The 19,900-nt window shown below is 40.8% G+C and overlaps 1 protein-coding gene across 1 annotated transcript in view; it reads right to left on the reverse strand.

Annotated features, from left to right (window-relative positions):
* The window catches only part of col18a1a (collagen type XVIII alpha 1 chain a), a 68,569-nt gene extending 49,999 nt beyond the window's left edge, over positions 1-18,570 (reverse strand). The window contains exons 1-2 of the mRNA XM_058081532.2: positions 18,386-18,570; positions 18,239-18,312 (exon numbers count right to left, since the gene is read on the reverse strand). Coding sequence (XP_057937515.2) covers positions 18,239-18,312; positions 18,386-18,396 — 85 coding nt within the window. The 5' untranslated portion in view covers positions 18,397-18,570. The remainder of the gene's footprint in view (positions 1-18,238; positions 18,313-18,385) is intronic.
* Positions 18,571-19,900: the final 1,330 nt, after the last annotated feature.

Below are 19,900 nucleotides of genomic sequence, written 5' to 3' on the forward strand. Positions count from 1 at the left end.
GTAGTGAGGGTGTGCTGGGAACGTCTGGCAGAGTCTCCCGTTCGTCGAGTCTTCAACTCTCACCACCGGCAGAGATTCACCTGCATCCCGGGGGAGGACCGAGATATTGAGTCCGAATGGGCCATATTCCGTGCCTCCATTGCTGAGGCAGCTGACCGGAGCTGCGGCCGCAAGGCGGTCGGTACCAGTCGCAGCGGCAGGCCCCGAACCCGATGGTGGACACCAGAGGTCAGGGCTGCCGTCAAGCTGAAGAAGGAGTCCTATCGAGCCTTGATGGCTTGTGGGACTCCGGAAGCAGCTGACAGGTACCGTCAGGCCAAACGGTTTGCGGCTTCGGCGGTTGTCGAGGCAAAAACTCGGGTGTGGGAGGAATTCGGTGAGGCCATGGAGCACGACTTTCGGTCGGCCTCGAAGAGGTTCTGGCAAACCATCCGGCGCCTCAGAAAAGGGAAGCAGTGCCCAGTCCACACTGTTTACAGTGGAGACGGGGGCCTGCTGACCTCGACTGGGGATGTAGTCGGGCGGTGGAAGGAATACTTTGAGGCCCTTCTCAATCCCACTGACATACCTTCCATAGAGGAAGCAGAGTCTGAGGACACATACGTGGACAGTGCCATCACTGTGGCTGAGGTATCTGGGGTCGTTAAGACGCTCCTCAGTGGCAAAGCTCCGGGGGTGGATGAGTTCCGCCCAGAATTCCTCAAGGCTCTGGATGTTGAGGGACTGTCTTGGCTGACACGTCTCTTCAACATTGCATGGAAGTCGGGAACAGTACCTTTGGATTGGCAGACCGGGGTGCTGGTCCCCCTTTTCAAGAAGGGGGACCGGAGGGTGTGTTCCAACTATAGGGGGATCACACTCCTCAGCCTCCCTGGGAAAGTCTATTCCAGGGTGCTGGAGAGAAGGGTACGACCGTTGGCCGAACCTCTGATACAGGAGGTCCAATGCGGTTTTCGTCCTGGTCGTGGAACACTGGACCAGCTCTACACCCTCACGAGGGTGCTTGAGGGTGCATGGGAGTTTGCCCAACCAGTCTACATGTGCTTTGTGGACCTGGAAAAGGCATTCGACCGTGTCCCTCGTGGCATCCTTTGGGGGGTGCTCCGGGAGTACGGGATTGGTGGCGCGCTACTACGTGCTATCCGGTCCTTGTACAAACGGGGCAGGAGTCTGGTTCGCATTGCCAGTAGTAAGTCGAGCCTGTTTCCGGTATACGTTGGCCTCCGCCAGGGCTGCCCTTTGTCACCGATTCTGTTCACAATTTTCATGGACAGAATTTCTAGGCGCAGCCAAGGTGTTGAGGGAGTCCAGTTCGGGGGCCTTAGAATCTCATCTCTGCTATTTGCAGATGATGTGGTTCTTATGGCTTCTTCGGGCTGCGACCTTCAGCGTTTACTGGGACGGTTTGCATCTGAGTGTGAAGCTTCTGGGATGAGACTCAGTACCTCCAAATCAGAGGCCATGGTTCTCAGTCGGAAAAGGGTGGGTTGGGAATGAGGTCCTGCCCCAGGTGGAGGAGTTTAAGTATCTCGGGGTCTTGTTCACGAGTGAGGGAAAGTGGGAGCGTGAGGTCGACAGACGGATCGGTGCAGCCTCGGCAGTAATGCGGTCGCTGTACCGGACCGTCGTGGTGAAAAGAGAGCTGAGTCGGAGGGCATAGCTCTCAATTTACTGGTCAATCTACGTATGTTCCCACCCTCACCTATGGTCATGAGCTTTGGGTCATGACCGAAAGAATGAGATCGCGGATACAGGCGGCTGAAATGAGTTTCCCCCGTAGGGTAGCTGGACTCACCCTAAGAGATAGGGTGAGGAGCTCAGCCACCCGGGAGGGGCTCAGAGTAGAGCCGCTTCTCCTTCACATCGAGAGGAGTCAGTTGAGGTGGCTCGGGCATCTAGTCCGGATGCCTCCCGGACGCCTCCCGGACGCCTCCCTGGTGAGGTGTTCCGGACATGCCCAGCCGGGAAAAGGCCCCGGGGCAGACCTAGGACACGCTGGAGGGACTATGTCTCACAGCTGGCCTGGGAACGCCTTGGTGTCCTCCCGGTGGAGCTGGAGGAGGTGGCCGGGGACCAGGAAGTCTACAGTCACTTTAAACATTGCAAGCTACCGAGCAAATTAGTTCGTCTCCAATTTGTTTATCCAAAACTTAAGAAAGGGTTTCAAACAGAGTGGGGAGAAGGGACGAAGTGAGAAGCCAAAAATATACCAATTCCACACAGAATGGGAGGAGAACTTTTTTTCATGTCATACATGTCAAATCATGTCGGACATGCCATGGTGAACGCCATGCAGTGTCAAGATAACATAATAACATAATCTAAAGTATATGTCCCATCATTGTAACATTACTGATGCCTAGTGGCCACAATAAGACACATAACTTGTCTTTCAATAGTTTTGTACTAATAATGGGCCATATAGTCCACCACGAAAAACAGCAATCATGAATTATTATTTTTTAAAACTTCTTAAAAAGAGCGATGTGAAGGAGGGAGCAATGTTCCAACCGCGATGCCTGTATAGTAATTAATCTAAAAGCAAAAATAAATTTCCTCTAATACTAATATTTTCTGCATATGAACCCTATAATTTTCTCCAAAATCAATAGTGCACCTTAAGTAGTACCAAATTAGTACCAAAATCTGTCAAAAAGCGCTCCTCTTGGTTGACCGTCAGACCATTTCCTGTGAAATAATAATAAATACTATGTACGCTGGCAGCGATAAACCAATCAAACAACACCTAATACGTACACTACATACGCTTAACAACATTGCTGTAGCATGGTTTTAATATACAGTACAAGTCAGTTATGTAATTGGAACACTGTTTTTTGTTAGTGTTTTAGCGACAAAACAGGTAGGTCCCATGACGTGCATTGTTAGCTAGCTCATACTAACTCATTTTCTCTCATTACAATACACATATAAGGCAAAGGAATATATGTGTTCATGTTTCTCATAAGGATTTTGAATGACAAAATTCCCCAAAAAGTGCATTTCCATTTAAGGAAAACACTTTGCAGGGGCACATGCAGGACTTGCTGACCATGTGTCTAATTATAAACCTTTGAGGTTATTGCATGTATGGAAACATGTCTATTAAAACATTTTCAGCACAACCCATATTAGGCACCACAAATGCAACTCCTGGTCACATGAAAAAAAATTGAGATAGCCCAGGGTGTTCTAATTTTTTGTATGTCATTAGTGGGAAAATATACCTGTAAAATTGTGACAAGACAGTAATACGGACAAGATGCGAGTTTCTCTGTATTTAACTTGGCTAGTAGGTAAGTAGGGCTACACAGCTATTGTCTGTACAGAGGCATTCTCCACAAGCTGTGACTAGTCACCTTGGCGACTTCACTGTGTATGTGTGTCTGTGTGCACTGACCCCCGCACTTTAACTTCAGCCACTGAGCTTATGGACGTTTAGATCAGTGAGGGGGTGCAGTGATGAAGGGAAGTCAAAGCTTAGAGATGGCTGTGAGGGAGGAATAGGCCACGGTTTCATTGGAAGTAACAGAAGACGGCCTAAACAAATCAACAACAGTTTGGTGTTTCATGGTATCAAGGTGTGTGAACGCTCATTTTTCCCTTTCTGATGAACCAAGCGCTTTTTTTTCATTCTGAAATAAAGTATAGAGATCAGCTAAAAATCTTTAAACAACAAGAATTGGATGAAGTATATCAGACAATTAGAAAAGATAAAGTGCGGACCAGGCGCCATTTGCAGCTCATGGCTGTCCTGTGCAGCTTTCCTGCTGCACATCTTAAAAATATAATTTAACAAGAAAAGTAAAAAAAAAACAAAAAAAACAGCACAAACAGCACTAACAGCACAAAGTCAACACTAATTTTCAAATTTTAAAAGAAAAAATATTAAGAGAAAAAGTTCATCAATTTACAAGCATAACATCATATGAGGAAAATAATTTCATTTTAGTAGCATGAAGTTGAAATATAATATGACATAAATACATATTTTTTACATACTACATATGTAATACATATTTTTACATATTATTTTTTTAAGTCTGAGTATTATGAGAAAGAAACCAAACAAAAAATTAAGTTGTATTTTTTTAGGTATAAAAATGTTATTTTATTAATATAATATATTATATTATATTATGAATGTAAATTATATTAAGAAAGTCAAAATATTAAAATAAAGTCAGAATTAGGGGCGAAACTTAATAAGTAGAGGGCAAATTAAAAAAATCATCAAAATTGGAAATAACAGCTGTAATATTAAGTGAAAAAAACCTTTGGCATATCAAAGATAAAATATATGAAAAATATGTCAAATTTGTAATATTATGACAAACTAGTTTAATATTTGAAAAATTAGGCTGGGGGAAAGTACAAATATTAATTGAATAAATTGAAAGTATTATAGCAACCAAATCATAATATTAAAACAAATATTGACAAAGATTATTTAACAATAAAAATATGACAGAAAGAGCAAAGACCGAAATTCATACCAATAATGTGCTTTTTCATCTATATCACAAAGGTGAGATGCAGTTTTTTTTCTTGAACTACATATATCTTCTTAGCATATCTTTTACATTCTTTCACTTCGGTGAAGTTTGAAAAAGTTTCAGAAAGAGTTGTACAGACTTCTGTCTTTGTGTATAAATAATTATTTCATAAAATGATTTTACCAGATACATATTTCCCTCCCTGTGAGAGGAAAAAAAAACATTTTATAGACCATAGCAGCTCTTTCAAATAACAGGAGAGACTACGTAGCACTGTTCAGCTGTCAGGACTGAAGGGTGGAATGCACATCCGGAATGTACAAATATCTGAGTACTAGATGAAAGGTAAACTAGGGTACAAATATTTAAGTAGCTGCATATGAAGCAGTTTTTGATCTTCTAACATTTTATTGTTAATTGAACATTTACAGACCAATCCATCCAACTTCATTGCTTAAGTACTTTACACCCAACTGTGAACGTTGAATAATGCAAAATAAGCTCTTGGCCAACCTATGATTCCCCCAACCACAGACGCACCTCTGCAACTCACCCTTTTTAAATTCTCATTTTGGGGGGATTCTTTGTTATTCTGACATGAGACGCAGACACGACCCTTGAGGCAAAATGAGGTTTTAGAGGGTGGGGAAGTCTGAGATTTGCCTTGCCCTCAGGCTAAGTACGCTTCGGTGGTATTGAGGGTGAAAGCCAATCCATCAATATTGGATCACAATAGAATGCTGCGCATTAAAGTCTATAACATCAGAGAACATAAAACAACTAGTTGTCTCTTTATGGCACATTTATGACATTCAAATTGTCTTTTACACCTACATTCTTAGCATCTATGCATATTAACTTCTACTACTGTGTAAAAACATACACTAAAAGGTATACATGACAAAGTTTATATGACTATGTACTACTTATCAAGGCATGCATCTTACAGCAGGCAAGTGTTTAAAACAGCAACTGGCACAGAGAAAAGCACTTCAGTCTGCTGAGGTCTTTTATTGGCTTTTCTGAAGCTGTGAACAAGTTGAAGCCCGTAAAATGACTGAGGAAGGCTTTATGCCTCAAGACTGACATTACACCCAATTGTCTGGTTCTTTGTGCTTAACAGGACACTTTGATCGGGTTCAATTTGATATTGCGGACAACAATTAAGGAGGTCTCTTGATAAATTGGCTATCAAGCTTGTGGCAGACCTCCTGCAGGGTCCAATTATATATAATGCATTGTTGTTAACAGTGGAACCATGGTTTTTGTACCCTCCGATTATCATGGAATTTTGTTTGAGAAAAATTCTTAACGCAAAGGTATGTTGTGTGTTGTCTCGGTTATCATACAGTCAAACAGTGTGCCTAACACACTACTCGAGCTTCCACACTTTGATGAAAGTCTCTGTGAAGAATGGTCTTTTTGAGTTGTGATAGTATAAGCAGATGAGGGCGAGGGGATCCTTTCATGACCGTAATATATGTGTGTGGTAGGGCTGGGCGATATAGACCAAAACTCATATCCCTATACATTAAGGTTGAATATCAAGATACGATACGTCATTTATATGTGCTTCATTTTATTTTCTGCATGTAAATTTTCTCTATAAAATGTGTGTTTGGATATTCATGATTTCTTATGGGCCAAATTATTATTTGTTTTACACATTGTGGTTTTTGTCTGAGCTTTTGGAGAGGATTAATGATGGAATCAGTGTTTCCACCATAATGGATTATTGTAATAATAATCACAACATTTTAACGGTACAAACATAATATGGATCAAAATTAAGACTTAATGCCCAGAATGTACTGTATGCCTGAGCTTTCTAATCTCCTACTTGACCGCAATAAAGACCTACGAAATGAAAAACATATTTTCCACAAGATCATCCTACATTTTTATTGGCCTCAATTTGGCCAATACACAAATCGGATCCCACATTTTTGCGTAATCCAGCTAATAATGGGACAAGTGTAACAATCAAACGTACGGCCACACATCCCCACCAAATCAGAGTGATATCAGGCAGCGCTTAACAGTGAGCCAAATGCACCAGGTCATCAACACACTGTTCAGTGCAGCTCTTAAAGCATAGGGGAATGAGAATGTACACAACATACAATCACACAGCCTCACTAGATGACATCCACTACACAAGATCAGAAGTCACCGATGAGTGCTGACCTCCTTTTACCAGTAAATACATCATTACATTGCATTACAGTTGTATGAATTGGAAGTACAACAATATACAAACCCTAAACAAGCCAAACCAGTGACTTCATATTTTGACAAAAATCCGTCATATTCCCTGGATTGCAAAAGGCAATGACAAGAACGTGCTGTTGCTTGTTAGCTGTATAAATCAAAAGTTATGCCTTGGTCACATTCCAAGACATGCTCATATCTAATAAAATAGAGGCCCACCACGTTGTCATGTAGAATATCCACTGACAAACTTCCCAGGCTATCAGCATTCTTAAGATTCTCCTGTCAGTCATGCAGGACAATTTATTGACTGACCACTGAAAAAGAGTGTGGCTACATGTGGACAAAAAAGGGTTACAGTTCCACATTGCCCCTTTGAGCGAGTGTCTGCCTATAAAGTAACAATTTTAGTACTTTTCATCGATCGTTCTGACATTTATTAGTCTGGGACGTGCTTTGGCAACAACAGTTGTCTGCAGTGACAAGATGCTGAGCCATGCTGGCAATGGAATTTAGAGAAATAAAGTATGACATGCTGAGCTAGCAATAGCATATTTATGCATGTGCAAAAGGTTTACACAACTATCTGTAATTTGACCGGTTGAAAAGAACAGAAGCCTAAAAGCTCAACTCTGCATGACAACAGACTATTTTGCCATTTTTCCTGACCGCAATGACATGATTGACTACTTTGTTTAAAAACCAAGTTTTCGCTGCCACTAACTGTTAGCAAGCCAAGCTAACTGAAGTTAAGCAAATCACAGCAGCTACCTAACAGAGGAATGCCTGGTACCAAGAAGGAAAAGCTTCAAGATGTAGAAAAGTCCAAAGAACCGGGGACCTCCGAGAGCGAATAATGAGATAGATCCAAAGTCAAGGGAGCTCTCAATGGTTGAATTTCAGAAGGAGGTAAACAAGGTACTTGACGACAACTAAATCTCACCATGTTGCAATGAAATCTCTGAGGGGGGAGAATGCCATACTTCTTCAAGTAAATTGGTATGAAATTGAAGAAAAAACATTAGGATTAGGAAAAAGAACAAATGGACGAGTTGAACCAAAGCACAGAACAGAGAGGAAAAACAGGTGGCCAACTTTCAGCAATCGAAGAGGTGGAAGTGGGCAAACATCAAAATATGTATTCCATTGTAAGCAAGAAATAACAACACCGCACCATTATAAACCTCACCCACAAAAAATGCAAAACAGAGCTGCTAAGCAGGATACGAGGATCTGCATGAAGGACTGTCTGACAAAGCACAGTGCCGACATAGCCAAGAAAGTAAGTAGCTTGAGAAAGCTGTGAAAATTATAAAATCTACGTAAAGTTAAGCAGAAGACCAGAGAAGGCCAAAGCAGTTGTAATCAGATACAACATGGAGCTGGACATAGAGATTGTGAACTGGACAACATGGTAAATGAAAGGTACACTTCAAATGTATCAGGGCTCTACGTTTAAAAACAAAAATGACTTGGCCATGGGGAATCCTTAAGGTGAGAACTACTTGCCCGAACTTGCCCCATGTAAAATGAAAAGACTGCCATAATGATATCATATATCAATATATGCTGATAATTCATCAGATAATAGTACTGATGCATTGTATTTGGAAGAATGTCTGAAAAATTGTGGAGATGTATGTTAACATGGCAAGCCATGCTACCTTACACATTGTAGTCGTAGTAAGCAGTGATATTTATAAGTTGTGCACCACAATGAAACATTTGACACATTTGTGTGATCGCGAACAAGAACGGGTGTGGGTAAAACGCGGATTGTGGATTACGGACCGCGGTCTAAATAAACGATTCTGTTTGGTCTATTTCAAGATTTGCAAGGATTGCTTTGCAAATTACCACCGGAATTACGCAGTCCGTGTTTTACCAACACCCAACAAGAACCACTTTAAAAAAACTCTTGGCTTGTTTGACAATGTTGGCTTTGTTACTTAATAGATAACCTCCATGGTCTCTATTCATGTACATGTACAATTTTTGCAGTTACAGTCATACTACATTGGGTTTTTGAACATCGCTCCCATAAATGGCCGCTGTTTCATGGTTGACTGTTAACTAATACTAGTTATTTATATGTTATATGTGGGCCGCACAGTGGTTGAGTGATTGGCATGTTGGCCACAAAGTCGGGAGATCGGGAAGATCTGGGTTCCATTAAACAAAGGAGCGTACAGATCACTATAGGGGTGTTACTTAATGTCTAGAGGGCTCTAATAATGTTTTAAAAAATCATATTTCAAAAGTCTTAAAAAAGTTGTATGAATGTACAACATTGCATATTAGATGTACATATTTTGTAATTTTGTTGAGCAACAATTTGTGTGTACAGCAAGAGAATATGAAGTTTCATAATCAAAAATCCTGCACACCTGGATTTATATCTGTCCATGTGTGCGACGTCTGTCCAAACTTTGATGGCAAACAAAGTGTTTGTTGATCCCATTTACGTTCAACCATGGTGGTCAATGAGGACTCGTATATCTGTATTTTGCAGTCTCGATTCTTTGTCTTTCGCTTGGTTGTGTGAGCACGAAGGCCTCACTGTGTTGAGTGTTGAGTCGCAGGTTTAGAAAGCACTTGAAAATGTCAATGGACAGTATATCTGCTGAAGGAGCGAGACAAAGGAGGGATTTTTTCCCACAAGGTTTTGCAATGACGAGGCATCATAGACTCAAACCTTTGACATTTGAAGGAGATGGGCCTTCCCAACCCTCTTGACAGACAGACAATCAGGAAGGGGACATCAGAACCCCTGTCTTTAGCCTGTGTTGAAAAATAGTCTATGTAAATCAATGAAAAGTGGAAGTGGCCAAAGTTGCTTAAAGGGTCCTCAATGTTTCAAAGCTCAAAGCCACAAACAATTATTTAGATCTTGTTGAGAGTTCCGCAAAGAATTAAAAAACTAATTGCAATTTTGATTCACACCAGCATGTGATCTAATTCCTGATTGGCGCCCCCTGTCCCAAGGGGGGCAAGGGAAAAGGGAGAGTCATTAACAAGTCAAGTCAAAAACAAATCACAATCATCAGCTGTGCAACTGGCTGACCAGTTTTTCTTCTTTCTCTCTTTGAGAAGTCTAATAATAATGACAATAATAATAATAATGTGTGATTTCTTTAATATGTTAGCACTTGGCCCTAAACATACGTACGTTTGTGTATGCAGCCTGAATCTCGTCGTTGTTTCTCAGAAGCTTCAGTGCCATTCCTATTAAACTGGGAAATTTCCATAAGAAGCATAAACTTTGACCTTCCCCTCAGATGACCTCCTTCAGCCCTAAGGCAAAAGTCCTGAAGGCAAAGTCTCAACCCTTGGGAGGGCTGTTGACAGTGGCGAAAAGTTTTAGTTTGCAAGAAAAAAAAAAACTTCAAATTTCCACCAGTATACAATGCTAGTTAATTTGTTTCACCTTCATCTGACACTTTAATCTCCTTTAATAAATGGAAACAATGGCTGCAACAGGGTGACGTTATGCCTACAGCTATATTAGAGGCCCCAGGGATACAGTAAATGAAAAGAGGCGAGTGCGACAAAGAGGGCTTTCATCCACAAGACAATATCAGAGCTGTCAATTAGGAAAAAGAAGATTATAGTCCAGGGTGCCGGCGTTCATTGTCCTCCTTTTTGACAACTTTTATACACATAAAAAAATCAAATAAAAAATAAAATAAAGTCATTCTCTTCCCGTTTCAGCTTAAACCAAGCACAGGCATGTTATAATCCACGTGATGGGGCTTTAGTGAGCTGGTGCACCAACTTGATTTCAAGTGAACTTTGTGAACCAGGACTGGAGATGTAGGGGCTCGTATTCTAAAAACAAAGCAGCAACACTACAGGAAACAAGAACTAAAAAAAAACTATCCTTGGCCTCTTTCTCTTTTTGAGACATGTACAAGGAAGCGGTCCAACCAAACATCAGGTATTCCTTTCCTGGGGCATTCATGAACCAGCGACCTCATCAAACATTCAGAAGATCACACACAGAAAAACGAGAAGGGGCCCAAGGGCCAAGTGTATGAGTGTGTTTGGAGCATTTTGCTTTGCTCTAGAAATAGAGTCGAAGTTATGTTTCAGTGATACTTTACACTGAGACAATTAGTCGACTCCGAGTTATTTCCTCTCACAAAGGCAGCAGATCATTGTCTGAGTTCTTTGTGACGCTATTGTGTTGTGTAATTTTTCACCAAAAAGGGTGAGGGGATATGAAGCGACATGACCCAACAAGATAGAACAACGTCATAAGCTGACATTCGGGGTGATGCTAAGTAATGTGAGGCATGAGGTAACGTGAAAGAATGTTAGGTAACATAGACGTTAATTATACTTGGTATTAGTTCTGAAAAGTATTCATTATCTATGACAAATGTATAATTGATCTGAGATGATATATGATATGAGATTTTATGCAAGCCAAGTAACCTGTGTGAGGAAGTCAAACTGGCATCCTTCAGCGATCAGTGTATTTATCAAGCTTTGATTTGGATGTTTTCAATAAATACTCATAACATTGGCTAGTGTTGAGTTGATGTTAGCAGCTAGAGCAGGGGTCCCCAACCACCGGGCCTGGGGCCGGTGCTGGCCGTGGTGCATTTGCTACCGGGCTGGACAGAAATAATAAATAATTTATTAACAATTCACTGTCTCCAATCACACCTAGGTGGGACCATCTCGTCTCAACGAAACAAGCTCAGCCCTGCACTTAACATTTGTTTTTAGCCCCATCGTGTTATTTTATATTTGCTGTATTTTTCTGCCGCACATTGCCGGTCCGTGGTGCAAAAAAGGTTGGGGACCCCTGAGCTTAATTATAAACATGAGCTTTACCTGAGGTTTACCATAAATATTACAAAAAATAAAGTTAAAATATTAGCGGGGAAAAGTTGGTAGATAAAGAGCTACAAGTCGGAATTTCACAAGAGTAAAGCAACATGTAAATAAAAGTTATTTTGGTATAATAGAGCAGATATATTGAATAAAAATACTTATGAGAAACAAAACAAAGCAAAGTTTTTTCTTTTAAAATTTAGATTTCATACTTAAATTTACAGCTATTTTTTCCATTTTTGCTGTTGAGAATGGCCACAGGCCAACAAAAAACAATATAAACCCTAAACGGTCCTCAGGCCGCCCTTTAGCTACCCCTGGTGTAGCCTAATAATGGATTTTACAGTTATATCAGTAAATAGCTTTTTACAATCATCCTGCTTTTTACATTTAATACATTTAGCACAGGAAACAAAGTTGCAATAAATCCACTCAGCAAAGTCTGGCAACGCAAAGAATAATGTTACAAACTGAAACTGTGAAACCACCAAGTTCTGTTCTGAACACAACAGTTTCACAGGCTGTTCCATCCTATAAAATGGCTAGCGAAGGGAAGAATTCACTGCAGACCTATCAGCCTGCTCCTCTCCAGAAAATAATGTCACTGCCTTAGCAGATAAATGTGCCCGCAAATCTTTCACTGGACCTTTAAATATTTAATGGCCTCATGGCTGACCTATGTCCCTCCTCTCTAGACCTCTCAATGGATGGCACCGTGCCACCTGGCCCAAAGCAACCACAGAGTGAATAGGGGGCAGCCTTTATTGTCTGCAAGCTCATGATTCACACAACAATTAGAAGCTTCCAACTTATGAGAAACTGAGGCAATCACTTTGAAAAAAATGCAGACTCAGCACATTAAAAATATATCTCATTATGCCACTTTGTGTTTGTTTCTTTTTCTGCACATGACAATGAGTACCTGAAAATATCCCCTGGTAATTCAAAGTCAAAACGAGACATTTCTTAAAAGTCCTTCACCCTATCCAAGTCCTACTTGGAGGAAGGAGGTACAGGACTCGGCAAATCCCTCTTTTGTCACAAAAGCTCGAGACTTGATGGTAATCTGCCCGTCCCATGGGATTCTCCTCAATTCACACACCCGTGGTGTGAGATTTGCAAGGGGGTCAAAAGAGAAATGCCTGCAGACGTGGCAACTCTTGAGGGACGGGTGAATGACTGGAATCTAGGGATGCATTGAAAAGTGGCCCGAGAGTCAATCAGAAGATAAGACGACATGGAGAGCAAAAAGCGGGATAACAGCGAGTGAAGTCTGAAATGCACAATGACATTCCCAGATGGGGCCTCATGAAATCCTGAATGGTCTATTCACTCATTTATAAAATGCATTGAGTGCTTACCGGTGCGTCCACTGACCAGTGTTCACATCTGGCACTTTAAATATTTTTAATACAGAACCAAATCTGTGCAGAAATACATCATATTAAAAATGTTCCATCCCAAAAGCTACAGTAAAAGTACCTCAAAGCCTGAAAGAAAATTTAGCTTGAACATTTGCGTCTGCACAGCAGGCGAATGGTTAGCGTGCAAATGGTTAGCGTGCAGGCCACACAGCTAGGAGACCCGAGTTCGATTCCACCCTCGGCCATCTCTGTGTGGAGTTTGCATGTTCTCCCCACGCATGCATGTGTTTTCTCCGGGTACTCCAGTTTCCTCACACATTCCAAAAACAAGCTAGGTTAATTGGTGACTACAAATTGTCCATAGGTATGAATGTGAGTGTGAATGGTTGTTTGTCTATATGTGCCCTGTGATTGGCTGGCGACCAGTCCAGGGTGTACCCCGCCCGAAGACCGCTGGGATAGGCTCCAGCACTCCCGCAACCCTCGTGAGGATAAGCCGTAAAAAATGAATTAATGTTATTTTTTGCAGTGGTTGTCTGGGTTATCTATTGGCTCAGACCACAGAATGTATGGTATTGGAGTAAAAAGACATCTTTTATATGCATATTGTTACAGTAACAGCAAAGTTTAGCAATTACTCTTGGACAGGAGATCAAACGGTATTACATAAAATGCTGGGTCCTGTTATTTGTAGATCTAGGCGTCACACCTCCACTAACTGTTGACTGGGAAGGAGAAGCAAATAAGTGAGGGTTTCACCACAAACAGGAAAGAGGTGCTGAGAGCTTAGAGAGCACTCAGTGTGCCATTAGTGCTGGAGACAGTTGGGTATACTGAACAAGTGGCCGTAGAGACCCTCTCCCACTGAAACACAAGTAGCAATTATGGAATAACTCTGTATTTTGACACTGCCAAACTGGCATTTTGACAGCACAGAAAACATAACACGAGAAGGCAAGAGCACCTGAAACTGAAGTGGAAGCACGTAAAAATACAAATAACAGCTGTCGGAAACAGTTTCCTTGCTGAAAAGGAAAATAAAGGATAGCGGATAGCGGAAAGATGGACAGTCCAGAAAAACATACCGGAAAACAAGTACAGATGCATTCCATTACATATACCATACGTGCACATACTAAATATAATAAAAATCCAGTTATGCTGGCCTTACCACAAAGACGAAAGGACAAAATTGTTTCCAATGTAATGGTAAGATGCATTAATAACAATAAATGGGAAATGTGTGAATGTGAAATATGTGCTCAAGCTCAGGCATTTTTTCTCGGGGATAAAAAAAACATACAGTTTAGTGAACTGTTAGTGTGCACCAATGTACAATCAGCTTCTGATGGTTTATGATTACCAGAAGGGTGGTGAGGGACCCTCCTGTCTGACCCAACAAATCGAATCAAGTTCAGTTCATGCTTTTGTTAACACCCTTCTTAATAAAAAATACCTACCAAAACTTGGTACTGTTCAAAAAACTAAATAATGGGTGCCTCATGTGTGTGCTTCATGAATTCAGACTCAGCCACCTGCAACAAGTGCTTGTAGGTGATATTGTGCAAGTAACGTATTGTAACATCGCCAACATCGAGACACACAGTCTGGCCCTCTTTTTAACTTTTAAAAGACTGATATATTTGAAAAAATCTTTTTTAGGACAAAATCAAAAATAAAATTAAATGTTTCTAAATGTTTCCAATACCAGTTAAATAATGATTTACTAATCATATTTCTCAGTTACTTTCTAAGGCTGTATTCACACTTGTGGTTCAGTATTCTGGCCTGCACCAAAAATTATTCACTATATTGCCATGTGCATATGTGGCTGTGCACGGAAATAAGGAAATAATTTAATCCTTTCTAGACACCCATGGAAATAATTATGTGAAATAGTTATAAATGACAAATAGATGGAACTTATTGTCGATGCAGACTTGCCATACATCCTAGTGAGATCTAATTCAATAGTGTGTGCCACCATGGTAGGACATCCTTTGTGATGTCACAGAGGAGCAGGCTTCCTTATGTGCGTGGCTGTGGGCGCGCAACAGTGCTTCTGACAAAGTGTGTCCAACAATGAGTGCTCATCCTCGGGCAGGTGAGGTTGGAGGCATGCCCACATGTCCAGCTTCACCTGAGCTGAACACTTTTCAATTAGCTCTCCAAAAGACAGTGAGTCAGCAACACAATGGTTACTTTGTTTGGACACAGAATTTTGCGGAATGATACAGTACAGGGCCAACAGACTAGTTTGTTACATTAGTGTGTACAAAAGTGTACAAAAACCGGAGCAATATTTTGGCAAAATGTTTTTACAAATACAGGGTTTGACTGTATACTCCAGAGGCCCTTCTTCATGGGAGGTCCCAGAAAGGAAAGCACTCACTCAGTCGGAAGTACAAACACACACATAATACAGATAAGTCAATTAATTAATGCGATTGCTCATCCCATGAGTTCATGATTGACAGTTGAGACTCGCTGATATGGTGGGAAGATTGAGTTTCAGGCTATTACTGTAAGTGCTATCATCTTCATAAACACATATTTAACTGGAACATACAAATGTTGTCTAATGTGAAAAAGACCACCGACATGACAAACAAATCAGACCTTTCTCTAAATGTTTCCTCCATATACTTGAACCCTAATTTAAACAGTATGTGTGAGCAGGCAAGGGATTTTTCAAACTAGGCCATGTGTGGAACACATACAGATATACAGATTCAGAACCAAATCCAGATGAGTCAATTTAAGTTCCTAAAGAAGAAAAACACATCCAACTGATGGTAAACTATACCAAATTGCTTCTCCGAAAAATATATTTTTGTTTGTAAATTGTGTTAATGTGTGGTCCTGAGTCAATCTAAAATATTTCACAGTGAGTCCATAAACAGGATTTTGTAATGTCCGAAGAATGCGCAAAGATCGGCTCATCGGGAGTTAAGTAACTTGGATCTTGTTGAGTGACACACAAAAGACAGTGGTCTTGGATTGGATTTAGAGCATGGAAAAAGGGAGCGTTAATCCCTTGGGACATGGTTGTGAAAATGCAGAGAAAACACAGCCAATAAGGGAGGTCCAGACCACTTGACACTTTGAATGACCCCCATCCACAAGTCCAAACCTGGCCATCCTCACACTGAATGACATAAAGCATCTCCCTAGAAGACTCCTAATGACCTTTTAAATCCAGCAGTAGAGATGGAGCCTCTGAGCCTTGATATGCAGCACCTCATGAGGTGGTTGATCATGAACAAGTGGGTTTACTGAAGAGAAAATCCAGGGATTAGACATCACAAGGTTCAATGCAGAAACAGAATCTGTGCACAGCTAGCCCGTTTAATTTCATTTGCAGGTTACAATGATCTCAAAACTGCTACCAATGTCCAGATTTTGGCTGGTACTGGGTAGACCTCGAGCATTCCTATTTTGCAGCAATAATGATGCTCACATCTGGTCAATTTCAGCAAAAACACGAATGGCTCCGATTTAGATTATTAGCTTTGATGCATAATCGGGTTTAATCAATGTCCTCGTATTCAGAGGCTTTATATGAGCTTGGGCTTTTTTCCTTCCGTCGCAGTGGTTGGCATGATGGAGAGCTCAAATTATTTATTTTTCAGTGTTTTAGTGGGAGCAAAGTTAGTGTCCTTGACATATACAGTATTGACATGAAATATTGACATGATGATGCCAAGGTTTTTGGCCAAAATGCCAATGTTTAGGACCACTCCTAAATCAGCCTAATTCATGCAGTCATGACCAAAAACATTGGCATCTTTGGCAGGCCAATTTTTTTGGCCATGACTGTAGAGTATGAAAGTTTTTTTTGATCCCAGTTTAAGAGGCCAATCTGAAACATGCTTTTGTTGTTGAAGTTTCCTTTCTAATGCAATCTTGTGACCAACTGAGCAAGCCTAACAACAAACACAGAGTATGCCTGATATTTCCACGTTTCTGTTTTTTATTAGTCCTAGCTGTGTTGTGATTGCAGATGGTGGCCTTAACTGTTGGTTTGCTTTTGGCTTTTTAGTTTATGATAATTATAAACATGATTAATCAAATATATTAAAGACATGTGGACTAATAAACTGTAATATGCAAATTATGCTGCACTTTCTTTAGCACATCTGAAGCTTTAACCCCCATTGTTTCAAGTGACTCTACTGTGCTCCCGTAGCCATCATGCCCCTGCTTGGGAAAAAGACGAGACCCCAATCCAGCTGTGATTTTTAATGTGGCATCTAATTCAGGCATTAAAGGCCACAGCGGGGTTTCTTACAACCGTCCCCTTGCCCCTTCTTCGTCCTGCTCCCCTCAGGCAAAACCATGCTGGGTGCATGTCAAAGATCACATGACAATAGGGATTCCTGACCCAGCCAGGGACTGGGAATGAATCAAACCCTAATTCAAGCATGTCGCATGCAGCCAACGGCACTGGGCCTGAGGCAGAATGGCAGGCTTTGCAACCTGGACACACACACAGGATTAGGTCTAATTCTCAGAGTTACCCGTAACATACTTTAATACCTCCAAGGTATTGACTGAGTCCTAGTCACTTGAGCAACTAAACTGATAATGGCAGTTTTACTTTGGCACAAATGTGATACTATAATAAACTTGTACCTACAATTGGCTGCTTAAACCAAGTCACAACCGACCCATGACTTTTGGGTCTTACCGCATATGTGATAAGGCACCTAAAGCGCTGTCTCACAGGTCTGATCACGTATCAATCAAATATTCATCAACATCCTCTCAATTTCTTTTCCCTATCAACTGACAACAACGCATCTGCGAGATTAACCACAGTCATTAGCGCTGTCTATAGATTAATTATTTACCTCATTCATTCATGTGCATCTGCTTTCAATTAAATGCAAGGATTATGATTACTTTTCAGTGCTGAGGAACAGACTAGAAGACAAGGAGCAACAGTATGTGTTCATATTCAGGAGAGACAGGGTAAAATTCAAGCGGAAATGCATAGTAGACTTTGGACCTAAGAAAACATGTATTCCTTGCAAAATCAGCCCTGACCCTCACAGAGCAGTAGTGTTTTATCAATGACAACGCATGCAAATGGTGCTTGAGTCTGAACCAGAACAAGACAAACAACCTCATAATCAATGCAAAACATTTGTCACCTGCTATTCCACAATTTCGACCAATATAGCACACACTCTGGTGTCTAGAACAAAAGTATTACGTGTTATTAACTTGGGAGACTCACTCACTCCAGACTTCACATGCACAGAATTCTGTTCTAAGTCAGGACTGCTAGAAGATAGGTTGATGGTAGATTGTTCTTCTTACCTGGCCATTGCGTTGCAGCTGGTTTTACAAGAATTAGGACGCAGCACAAAAAGTGCTCCAGCCATGAGGAACACCTGCAAGAGGAAGCAAACGATCAACACGAAGTTATCGCGCAAAAAAACAATTTAGACAATTTGCACAGAGTACCTCATTGTCATCTCTCTTGCGCTGCACCCGAGCGGCAAAGAAGCAACATGGACCTTATTGTGTCCTCCTGGTGGATCGCCGTGCTGCTCCTCCAGCTGATGCACGCTCAACTGAGGCCGGACCACAGAAAAGTGAGCCGGCCAGTAGTGGGACGATCCAAATTTTGATAGCGAGGTTAGTATCAGTATGTCGATACTAGTCAACAAAATCGATATTTTTTAGTTCTCCGCTATGTTTCTTTTCATCAAAGTTAATTATTTTTCATATAGTTACATTGTTGAGAGTGGTTTATTAATCCTTAGGGGAAAAACCAAAGGATTTGAATGTGAGAGCCAATATAGTGTTGTGTCGAGATGTGCGAGTATTGAACGAGTTGTTCAAAATTCCCGAGTTTGTCACTGAATTTCGGACTCACGGATACTCGTTTCTGTTAACTGGTTTACTTGCTCACCTTTGTTACCACCAGCTTGATTGAAAAAGGAAATCAGGCAACATGGTAGGGGGTGAAGAAATGGAAACAAGTCGGTGGAATTGACGGAACTGTGTGGGAATTGAGCTCCCGATTCACAAATTGTTGGGTATGTGCGAGATTCTGATCGCTCTGTGACGAGTAATGAGAGTGGATCAAGTAGAACTCGAGTCAGTCAAAGGTATCGCGTTTCCCATCATTAGTAGTTGTTCAAAACTCGTGGGTGTGTCAGAAAATCGGAACTCGCAGAAACTCGTCTCTGTTAACTTATTAAATTACTCACCCCGTTATCGTTAGCTAAAAATTAAAATGGGAAATCAAGCAACACTGTTCATTTCTACTCATTAGCTTTGTGATGGGTGATTCGTGTGAATCGAGTAAATCAGGATTTTCCATCACTAGTGTTAGAGTAGTAGTTATGTTGTGCTCTTGACTTTATTTCACAAAAAAAATGTTTTTATTGTTATATATATTTTTTCTAATCAGAATCAAGAAATTAAAGACTAAATCACAAAGAAATTTAATTTAAAAAGTACAGATATCAGTATTGGGATCTTCTGAGCCTGCATTTACCTTTACTTGGTTTTGGATTCAATACTAAAATTTATTTGTTATAATTATGTTTCACTAATAAATATGAACATAAGATTCATAAATAAATAGCACAATCAGTGGTCTTCATTGTCATTGGCTAGAGTGGATGTGAATGGGTTAAAAGAAAACCTGAGCTATGTAAACAAAGGTTTTCCACCGGAAAATGTGTGTCATTCATGAAGTTTACACTGTCATTATGCCTTCTTGTGCTCACAAGAGAGGACTTGACAGGAGTATAACCTCAAGTAAAGCTTTATTTACTTTGCTGGATGTTGCATGGAGGAAAAGGAAAAAAAAGGTGGCATATACCTGCGGAGGAGGATCTTATGGGCACGATTTGTAAGGTACATTGTACAAATGTTATTTTCCACAAAAATCCCAAAAGGTGATTATCTAAGTTTTCTTCTTTTTGTTGCTGTGATTTGCTGCATATTGCACTTACAAGAAATGGC

The sequence above is a fragment of the Doryrhamphus excisus genome, linkage group LG12 (genome assembly GCF_037039965.1).
Source record: "Doryrhamphus excisus strain RoL-2023G ecotype Guam linkage group LG12, RoL_Dexc_Guam_v1.1, whole genome shotgun sequence".
In the NCBI taxonomy this organism is placed as follows: Eukaryota; Metazoa; Chordata; class Actinopteri; order Syngnathiformes; family Syngnathidae; genus Doryrhamphus; species Doryrhamphus excisus.